General features: G+C 53.7%; 1 protein-coding gene across 1 annotated transcript; it reads left to right on the top strand.

The window, feature by feature from the left end:
- Positions 1–1,558: 1,558 nt before the first annotated feature.
- Positions 1,559–10,719, top strand: LOC311329034 (solute carrier family 41 member 1-like; the record flags this gene model as incomplete). The annotated part of the gene is made up of 5 exons (XM_084462924.1): positions 1,559–1,579; positions 2,875–2,982; positions 8,251–8,322; positions 9,029–9,173; positions 10,573–10,719. Coding segments are annotated over 5 exons (493 nt in total), but the record flags the coding sequence as incomplete, so codon positions are not given.
- Between the last annotated feature and the right edge of the window lie 291 nt (positions 10,720–11,010).

Genomic DNA, 11,010 nt, shown 5'->3' on the forward strand with positions numbered 1-11,010 from the left:
GAAATAGGTATCCTCCTCTCCTCTCCTCTCCTCTCCTCTCCTCTCCTCTCCTCTCCTCTCCTCTCCTCTCCTCTCCTCTCCTCTCCTCTCCTCTCCTCTCCTCTGCCCTTCTCTCCTCTCCTCTCCTCTCCTCTCCTCTCCTCTGCCCTTCTCTCCTCTGCCCTTCTCTCCTCTGCCCTTCTCTCCTCTCCTCTCCTCTCCTCTCCTCTCCTCTCCTCTCCTCTCCTCTCCTCTCCCCTCCTCTCCTCTCCTCTCCTCTCCTCTCCTCTCCTCTCCTCTCCTCTCCTCTCCTCTCCTCTCCTCTGCCCTTCCCTCCTCTCCTCTCCTCTCCTCTCCTCTCCTCTGCCCTTCCCTCCTCTCCTCTCCTCTCCTCTCCTCTCCTCTCCTCTCCTCTCCTCTCCTCTCCTCTCCTCCCCTCTCCCTTCCTCTCTTCTCCTCCTCTCCTCTCCTCTCCTCTCCTCTCCTCTCCTCTCCTCTCCTCTCCTCTCCTCTCCTCTCCTCTCCTCTCCTCTCCCTTCCTCTCTTCTCCTCCTCTCCTCTCCTCTCCTCTCCTCTCCTCTCCTCTCCTCTCCTCTCCTCTCCTCTCCTCTCCTCTCCTCTCCTCTCCCTTCCTCTCTTCTCCTCCTCTCCTCTCCTCTCCTCTCCTCTCCTCTCCTCTCCTCTCCTCTCCTCTCCTCTCCTCTCCTCTCCTCCCTGTCAGACTACAGTGTTCAGTGTATTGATTGGGTTCCATGCTGACTGGCCTGTAAGTGCCGGGGCCGCTGGGTCGGTGTCCTAGAAGATAAGCACTCTCCCTGTGGATGGATCAATGTCCTCTGCCCCCCCTCGCCCTCAGCCCCAGCAGCCCCGCCCACCACTACGGCACGGCGCTAATGGAGGCCGGAGAAACCACCCAGTCATCAGCTCAGGGTCTCTGAAAGGTTCGCTCTGGGAGCCCCGCCAGAGGAGGAGGGCTCATAAACGCGGGGGGCGTCCGGTTGTTCGCTGTGTAGACACATCGTCTTTGCCCGGTTCTATTTTGTGCGTTCCTGCATTTCTGTGTGTGTGTGTGTGTGTGTGTGCGCGCGGGCGTGTTTGTGATTTATACTCATTCATCTCCTGTCCTGGCACATCTAAAATGAACCCTGGGATTCCGCCGGCCTTGCTGCTGGCTGACTGGGCCCTCAGGTGGGCGGTTTGTGCTGGGTTAGGGTTATGAGCGACCGCGTCTGAGTTTGAGAGAGGCGGGCGGATGGATGGCGCTTAGACCACCGTCAAACACTTGAAACTGCGGGATTGATGCAAAGCGCTTTCCGTAGCTCTTTATCGAAGGGCAGGGAAAGATAAATGGAGAAAGAGAGGAGGAGGAGGAGATAAATGGAGAAAGAGAGGAGGAGGAGGAGGTAAATGGAGAAAGAGAGGAGGAGGAGGAGATAAATGGCGCGTGGAGGGAGTTGGACCCTGACTGTCTCTCCTGAGAGAGCTACGGTATCGTGGTACAGTAGCAGAACCCACACTGTCTTGATGGATAGAATATCACCGGGATGAGACGGAGGTCTGGTTTCAGCGCTGAATCAATATGAAACTGGGGAAGGTCAAGGTCAGCCAGACGCCCCCCTCCCGACCTGGTGCCCGTGCATCTGCCTGAGGTCGCAGAGGTCGTGTGATGGTTGTGTAGCGGTGTTAATGACGTCGTGTGATGGTTGTGTAGCGGTGTTAATGACGTCGTGTGATGGTTGTGTTGCAGTGTTAATGACGTCGTGTGATGGTTGTGTAGCGGTGTTAATGACATCGTGTGATGGTTGTGTAGCGGTGTTAATGACGTCGTGTGATGGTTGTGTAGTGGTGTTAATGACGTCGTGTGATGGTTGTGTTGCAGTGTTAATGACATCGTGTGATGGTTGTGTAGCGGTGTTAATGACGTCGTGTGATGGTTGTGTAGTGGTGTTAATGACGTTGTGTGATGGTTGTGTAGTGGTGTTAATGACGTTGTGTGATGGTTGTGTAGTGGTGTTAATGACGTTGTGTGATGGTTGTGTAGCGGTGTTAATGACGTGTGATGGTTGTGTAGTGGTGTTAATGACGTTGTGTGATGGTTGTGTAGCGGTGTTAATGACCTCGTGTGATGGTTGTGTAGCGGTGTTAATGACGTGTGATGGTTGTGTAGCGGTGTTAATGACGTTGTGTGATGGTTGTGTAGCGGTGTTAATGACCTTGTGTGATGGTTGTGTAGTGGTGTTAATGACGTTGTGTGATGGTTGTGTAGCGGTGTTAATGACGTTGTGTGATGGTTGTGTAGCGGTGTTAATGACGTTGTGTGATGGTTGTGTAGTGGTGTTAATGACGTTGTGTGATGGTTGTGTAGTGGTGTTAATGACGTTGTGTGATGGTTGTGTAGCGGTGTTAATGACGTCGTGTGATGGTTGTGTAGCGGTGTTAATGGCGTCGTGTGATGGTTGTGTAGTGGTGTTAATGACGTTGTGTGATGGTTGTGTAGCGGTGTTAATGACGTTGTGTGATGGTTGTGTAGTGGTGTTAATGACGTTGTGTGATGGTTGTGTAGTGGTGTTAATGACGTTGTGTGATGGTTGTGTAGTGGTGTTAATGACGTTGTGTGATGGTTGTGTAGCGGTGTTAATGACGTCGTGTGATGGTTGTGTAGCGGTGTTAATGGCGTCGTGTGATGGTTGTGTAGTGGTGTTAATGACGTTGTGTGATGGTTGTGTAGCGGTGTTAATGACGTTGTGTGATGGTTGTGTGCGGTGTTAATGACGTCGTGTGATGGTTGTGTAGCGGTGTTAATGACCTTGTGTGATGGTTGTGTAGCGGTGTTAATGACGTCGTGTGATGGTTGTGTAGCGGTGTTAATGACCTTGTGTGATGGTTGTGTTGCAGCACTGGACGGTGTTCACGGAGGTGACGGAGGTCTTCATCCTGGTCCCGGCTCTGCTGGGCCTGAAGGGGAACCTGGAGATGACACTAGCTTCCAGACTGTCCACAGCGGTAAGTGTGTGTGTGTGTGTGTGTGCCTGAGTGAGCGAGTGATTGAGTGAGTGAGCGAGTGAGTGAGTGAGTGAGTGAGTGAGTGAGTGAGTGAGCGAGTGATTGAGTGAGTGAGTGAGTGAGTGAGTGAGTGAGTGAGTATGTGTCTGTGTGTCTATATATGTGTGTGTGTGGGTGTGTGTTTGTGTGTATTTTTTATCATACAGTGTGTATTTCACCGTACTTTCTGTGCAACTCAAGGAGTCTGGAGGACCATGTGGAGGAGCTGCAGTATTGGTAGCTGTGACATGAGAACGGTTGATTTAGAGCCCAGTTGAGTCTGTGATTGGCCAGGGAGGAGAGAGCAGTGACCACAGCTGATGAGGGAGGAGAGAGCAGTGACCACAGCTGTGCTCTCCAGGTGGAGGGGGGGGGCACCAACCCACCCCCTATGAGGGAAGTCTTTGTCTCTGTTGTCATGGAAACGCTTATCAGAGTGCCGGTGGGTTTTTCAGGAAAGCTCTAGAATTCTGTTATTATTATTATGATGTTCTGTATATATTTGATGCTCTTCTCTACGGGACCGTATGAAAAGAGGCCGGGGATTTTTACCAGTCGATAAAACAGTTATGAGTTGGTCTTCAGGTAGACAGACAGACAGACAGACAGACAGACAGACAGACAGACAGACAGACAGACAGACAGATAGATAGATAGATAGATAGATAGATAGATAGATAGATAGATAGATAGATAGATAGATAGATAGATAGATAGATAGATAGATTTAAGGCTTGAGATTGAGATTGACATTAAGGTCTTTGGTTTCTGTTATTGACAAGTAGTTGCCTAATTTCTGTTGGATCTGAGTGTTTGGACAGGTTGTGTCTGGGGGCAAAGGTCAGATTGCCCAATGGGTCATGGGTGAACTCGGACCTTCGGATAGCAGCATTCCAGTGTCCTCCACACACAGACCTGATCTACCTGGTGTGTGTGTGTGTGTGTGTGTGAGTGTGAGTGTATGTGTTTGTATGTGTGTGTGTGTGTGTGTGTGTGTGTTTACCTTCCTCTCCCCTCCCTGATTGAGGAAACACTAGAGGTCTCAGATATCAGATATCTCTTATCTGTTATTAAGTGACTGGTATCACCAGACATGTTGACACTTGTAGCTCAACCAAAGACCCTTTCTGGGCTTGTTGTTGACACGTTTCTGCCTACAATGGTCTCTTGGTTAATTCCACATACTGAGCTAGTGAAGGCAACACTATTGTCCATTGTAGGCCGAAGGGTGTTTGACCTCGCCCGGCTAGCAGCACACATTTCCCTCTAAGCTGACTCTACAGCTCTGTGGCTCTGAGCTCTACTCAGACCGGTCCACACATTCTGAGCTCTAGCCCAGACCGGTCCACACATTCTGAGCATTACTCGCTGGGAAACGACTAAAGAAGCTGATTAGCTGTTTTCCAGCGCCGCCAGTCTCGCGGCCCATCTCTCTCCGCACCTGCTACCGCCTCCGGTCCCCTCCCCCTCCTACCCCCCACCCCCCCACACCCCCCGGCGCCGGAGGCCCCCTGGGGCAGGACCGTGGGCGACACAGCTTATCACCAGACTGAGAGGAGCGCTGTACGTTTCCTAATGCGCTTACGATGGAAAAAAAATACATCTAATCTCAAGCTATGGAAGGCGAAGAGGGAATCCAGTTCACATGACCAGGAGCTTTCAGGGGCGGTCAGCTTGAAAATGGACCTCATTGTCTGTGGGTCTGTGGGTTGAGTGGAAGGGGTCTCTCCCCCCCCCCCCCTCCCCATTGCTATTGAACCTGAGTGACTGTATGTAGTACGAACTCGTACCAGATAAGCTTGTTTTGTGGATGAAGGCTGATAACATACCAGCGACGGCTTTGACGGTAAAACCAGCTCTGTGGGCATTATCCAGGGTGTTTATAGGGTTAACCCTAACCCTAATGATCAGAGGCAGACATTCCCATGTGCTGCCGTCGCTCAGCCTTCTCCCCCGAGGGGGTCTCCCTGAGGCGGGCTGGCTAACGTTAGCAAGGGGCACTAATCAACTCACACATTGATCCACTGGGTGAGACTGCCTTATCTAGGCACACACACACACACACACTTAAACACACACACATCCTAGGCTGAGGGTCAAATGTCTTTAACCCTTCAGTGTGTGTGTGTGTGTGTGTGTGTGTGTGTGTGTGCCTGTGTTTGATATTCCCAGTGCATGCATGTCTTATCTGTCTGCCGTGAGCCCTGTTATCACAAACTGTGGCAGTCTGTCCCCTACTGATCTACAGACACACACACACACACACACACACATAGCACTCACACACACACACACACACACACACACATGCTGGTAACCATTCTCTACTGGCCTGCAGACCTTGCAGTGGAGTTGCTTTGACCAAGTCAGGGTCATTGTAACCGGTCACCTCGCTCTCGATGACCCAGTCACGCTCTGGGAAACTTCACCTGCTTTATTCTTGTGCCAGAGGTACTTTTAGCGGTGGTAGAAGCAGTAGGTGCTTTATGAATCCCAGGGGTTATATGGGGGTTATATTATTCTCTCCTAGTTAGGGGTCAGGGGTTATATGGGGGTTATATATATTCTCTCCTAGTCAGGGGTCTGCTGGGACGAGATGTTGGGAAGATTTATCCTTTTTTTTTCCTAAAGAAAGGGGGAGGAGTCTTCCAAGAAACACACCCTTTTTGACCGAAACGACTGAATGTGGTTGATGTCATTCATTAACTTTGGGAAACGTTGACGTACTCTCCTCCTCATTTAGCTTTAGCTGTCCCTGAGGACAGCATGCATCAACATGTCCCTGAGGACAGCATGCATCAACATGTCCCTGAGGACAGCATGCATCAACATGTCCCTGAGGACAGCATGCATCAACATGTCCCTGAGGACAGCATGCATCAACATTCCCACAGAAGATCCTGGGCACGTAGGACAGGACCCCATGTTCCTCTCTGAATCGGCCCTGGGTGGAGCAGAGTGTTCAGTAGCTTAGCGCAGCGTCGCATGTGTGTGTGGTGTAACCCTAACCCTAACCCTAGCGCAGCGTCACATGTGTGTGTGGTGTAACCCTAACCCTAACCCTAGCGCAGCGTCACATGTGTGTGTGGTGTAACCCTAACCCTAGCGCAGCGTCACATGTGTGTGTGGTGTAGCAGTTCTGAGCGTGTTCAGCAGTAAGAGAGGTTCAGTGGCTGAACTGGCTTAATACCAACACCTCTATTCAGACCTCTTCACACCCCTCTGTCTCTCTCTCTCTACACACATCTCTCTCTCTCTCTCTTGCTCCCTCTATCTGTACACATCTCTCTCTCTCTCTCTCTCTCTCTCTCTCTCTCTCTCTCTCTCTCTCCTTCTGGCAGTCAGACTCATCAGGCCTGTTGTCATGTGACCAGGTCTTGATTTAGAGAGAGAGGGGAGAGAGAGAGGGAGAGAGAGAGAGAGAGAGGGAGAGAGAGAGAGAGAGAGAGAGAGAGAGAGGAGAGAGAGTGAATGAGCTCAGATTGTCTGGTTCCCAGGCTATGAGTGAATGGATCTTCAGATACTCAGCAGCTAGTCAGCACAAACACAGGGACATTGATTTAGAGTGCAAAATGGATGTGCAAGATTTTTTATATACACCCCAAATATTGACTTTGACCCTAACCCTATTCATTTGACCCTAACCCTATTCATTTGATGTGGCAGCCTTCATCAACACATTCAACCTTCTCTTCCATCTTTAGAGGTGACGATCTAAGACTTCCATCCAGATTGTTTTTTGTTTTTTTACAGCTCATCCACATTAGTATCAGATCAGTGATGACTAATCCTAACCCTAACCATCCACATTAGTATCAGATCAGTGATGACTAATCCTAACCCTAACCATCCACAGCAGTATCAGATCAGTGATGAGTTCAAGGAAGGGAGGAAGGGAGGAAGGAAGGGAGGGAGGAAGGGAGGGAGGAAGGAAGGGAGGAAGGGAGGGAGGAAGGGAGGGAGGAAGGGAGGGAGGAAGGGAGGGAGGAAGGAAGGGAGGAAGGGAGGGAGGAAGGTGGAGAGGATGCCGGCGTCCTGGTTTCAGCTCTGTGACAAAGTAGAGGATATGACACAGTGGTCCTCTGTGGGCTTCAGCCACTTGATACTGGAGACCATGAGGGTGCGTGTGTGTGTGTGTGAGTGTGTGTGTGTGTGTGTGTGAGTGTGTGTGTGTGTGTGTGTGTGTGTGTGTGTGTGAGTGTGTGTGTGTGTGTGTGTGTGTGTGTGTGAGTGTGTGTGTGTGTGTGAGTGTGAGTGTGTGTGTGTGTGTGTGTAAATAAGAGGGTGTGACGGCGTGTGTGAGCGATGAGATAAGTGGAGTCGGCCGCAGGGTGGGGGGGTTGAGCGCAGGGTGGGGGGGGTTGAGCGCAGGGTGGGGGGGGGTTGAGAGGATCCGCAGGGTGGGGGGGTTGAGCGCAGGGTGGGGGGGGTTGAGCGCAGGGTGGGGGGGGGTTGAGAGGATCCGCAGGGTGGGGGGGTTGAGCGCAGGGTGGGGGGGGTTGAGAGGGGTGGGGGGGGGGGGGAGGATCACAGGCCCTTTGTCTAGAGAACTGACCCTTGGTTGTTTCAGTGGCACAGAGGGACAATGGCGCCTGCAGATGCCACACACATGCAGGCCTTCTCACACACTCACACACACACACACACACACACACACACACACACACACACACACACACACACACACACTCACACACACACACACTCACACACACACACACACTCACACACACACACACACACACACACACACTCACACACACACACACACACACACTCACACACACACACACACACACACACACACACACACACACACACACACTACTATCAGCGGTTTCATTTGTTCATCCTCAAGTAGTTGTGTGTGCGTTGATTGTGTGGTGGTCATGTGTTTGTGTGTGTGTTGGTTGTGTGGTGCTCATGTGTGTGTGTGTGTGTGTGTGCGTTGATTGTGTGGTGGTCATGTGTTTGTGTGTGTGTGTGTGTGTGTGTGTGTGAGTGGTTGTGTGGTGGTCATGTGATTGTGCGCTGTTATTTTGGCCAGTGTCCTATATTTTGGTCATGCGGTGTTCACGTTCTCCCCTGTGTTTGTGTGTGTGTGTGTGTGTGTGTCTGTGTGCGTGTGTGTCTGTGTGCGTGTGTGTGTGTGTCTGCGTGTGTGTGTGTGTGTGTGTGTGTGTGTGTGTGTGTGAGTGTGTGTGTGTCTGCGTGTGTGTGTGTCCTCAGGCCAACATCGGTCAGATGGACTCCGTCAAGGACATGTGGAAGATGATCATGGGAAACTTGGCCCTCATACAGGTACCCAGACTGAACCCTGCAGAACCCTAGAGAACCCTAGAGAACCCTGCGCACAACACGCCGACCTGTGGGCCACAGAACTGGAACACAGAACATCATTTAGAAGTACGTAGACGCAGAACACTAGGAAGGCTGTGATCCTGGATCCATCATGGGTGAATGAGTGGGGAAGAGACCACTGTGCTATTGTGTAATATCTGGCCAGTCGAACTCCCCCCCCCATGATGCCACCTTCAGAGTTTGGACCCCCGCCCACCCACACATTACCCAGCAGACATAGGGTCAGTGTGCTCTGGGGTTCACACACACACACACACACACACACACACACACATTTCCAGCACGTACTGTACTTGCACATCACATATCGTACACAAAGGTACACTCTCGCAAAATCAATCATTCACTGGCGTGAGGCGAGGTGGGCACCCCAGCTGGACACCCTCCCTCACACAGCCCCCCCCCGACAGCTGGACACCCTCCCTCACACAGCAGCACCTCAGCTGGACACCCTCCCTCACACAGCAGCACCTCAGCTGGACACCCTCCCTCACACAGCAGCACCCCAGCTGGACACCCTCCCTCACACAGCAGCACCCCAGCTGGACACCCTCCCTCACACAGCAGCGCGTTGACAGTCCTGCGCCGGATGACGGCGGCTAGAACTGACACGGTCGGCCCCTCTGCCCCCCCCCCCCCCCCGCAGGTCCAGGCCACGGTGGTGGGCTTCCTGGCCTCCATCGCCGCCGTGATCTTCGGGTGGATCCCGGAGGGTAACTTCAAACTGGGCCACGCCGTGCTGCTCTGCGCCTCCAGCGTGGCCACCGCCTTCATCGCCTCTCTGCTGCTAGGTAAGAGACGGACGGAGCGTAGGGGACGGAGCGTAGGGGGCAGAGCGTAGGGGACGGAGCGTAGGGGACAGAGCGTAGGGGACGGAGCGTAGGGGACGGAGCGTAGAGGACGGACCGTAGGGGGCGGAGCGTAGGGGACGGAGCGTAGGGGGCGGAGCGTAGGGGACAGAGCGTAGGGGGCGGAGCCTAGGGGACGGAGCGTAGGGGACAGAGCGTAGGGGACGGAGCGTAGGGGGCGGAGCGTAGGGGACAGAGCGTAGGGGACAGAGCGTAGGGGACAGAGCGTAGGGAACAGAGCGTAGGGGACAGAGCGTAGGGGACAGAGCGTAGGGGACAGAGCGTAGGGGACAGAGCGTAGGGGACAGAGCGTAGGGAACAGAGCGTGGGGGACAGAGCGTAGGGGACGGAGCGTAGGGGACGGAGCGTAGGGGGCGGAGCGTAGGGGACGGAGCGTAGGGGACGGAGCGTAGGGGGACAGAGCGTAGGGGACAGAGCGTAGGGGACAGAGCGTAGGGGACGGAGCGTAGGGGACAGAGCGTAGGGGACGGAGCGTAGGGGACAGAGCGTAGGGGACGGAGCGTAGGGGGCGGAGCGTAGGGGACAGAGCGTAGGGGACGGAGCGTAGGGGACAGAGCGTAGGGGACGGAGCGTAGGGGACAGAGCGTAGGGGACAGAGCGTAGGGGACGGAGCGTAGGGGACGGAGCGTAGGGGACAGAGCGTGGGGGACAGAGCGTAGGGGACAGAGCGTAGGGGACAGAGCGTAGGGGACAGAGCGTAGGGGACGGAGCGTAGGGGACAGAGCGTAGGGGACAGAGCGTAGGGGACGGAGCGTAGGGGACAGAGCGTAGGGGACAGAGCGTAGGGGACAGAGCGTAGGGGACAGAGCGTAGGGGACGGAGCGTAGGGGACAGAGCGTAGGGGACGGGTCGTAGGGGACAGAGCGTAGGGGACAGAGCGTAGGGGACAGAGCGTGGGGGACGGAGCGTAGGGGACGGGTCGTAGGGGACAGAGCGTAGGGGACGCCCGTCTCCCGACGGTAGCCGAAAACTCGCAGTTGGACACGATGTTCTGTACGATGTTCTGTCGCTCTCAGACGGCAGCGAGAGCTGGATGGTCCAACGGTCCAGATTATCCTGATAGCTCCTAATTAGAGTTTTAAAGAGGATTTGTGTGTCTAAACTCATGAAGCCTCCCTCTGGGCTCTGGGCAGATGATGGCTGGTTTGTTTGACTAGAAGTCCCTGCCTGTCGTCCTCAGGGCTGATCATGATTGGTTTGTTTGACTATCCTGCCTGTCGTCCTCAGGGCTGATCATGATTGGTTTGTTTGACTATCCTGCCTGTGGTCCTCAGGGCTGATCATGATTGGTTTGTTTGACTATCCTGCCTGTGGTCCTCAGGGCTGATCATGATTGGTGTGATCATCGCGTCCAGGAAGGTGGGCATCAACCCTGACAATGTAGCCACGCCCATCGCCGCCAGTCTGGGGGACCTGATCACCCTCTCTCTACTAGCCGGCATCTCCACGGGCCTGTACAAGGAGCTAGGTACAGGACCACACACACACACACACACACACACACACACACACACACACACACACACACCCACACCCACACACACACACACACACCCACACACACACACACACACACACACACACACACACACACACACAGACACACACAAACACACACCCACACCCACACACACACACACACACACACACACACACACACACACAGACACACACACACACACACACACACACACAGACACACACAAACACACACCCACACCCACACACACACACACACACACACACACACACACACACA

Source organism: Borostomias antarcticus (assembly GCF_949987555.1).
Source record: "Borostomias antarcticus genome assembly, contig: scaffold_1100, whole genome shotgun sequence".
NCBI classification, from domain to species: domain Eukaryota; kingdom Metazoa; phylum Chordata; class Actinopteri; order Stomiiformes; family Stomiidae; genus Borostomias; species Borostomias antarcticus.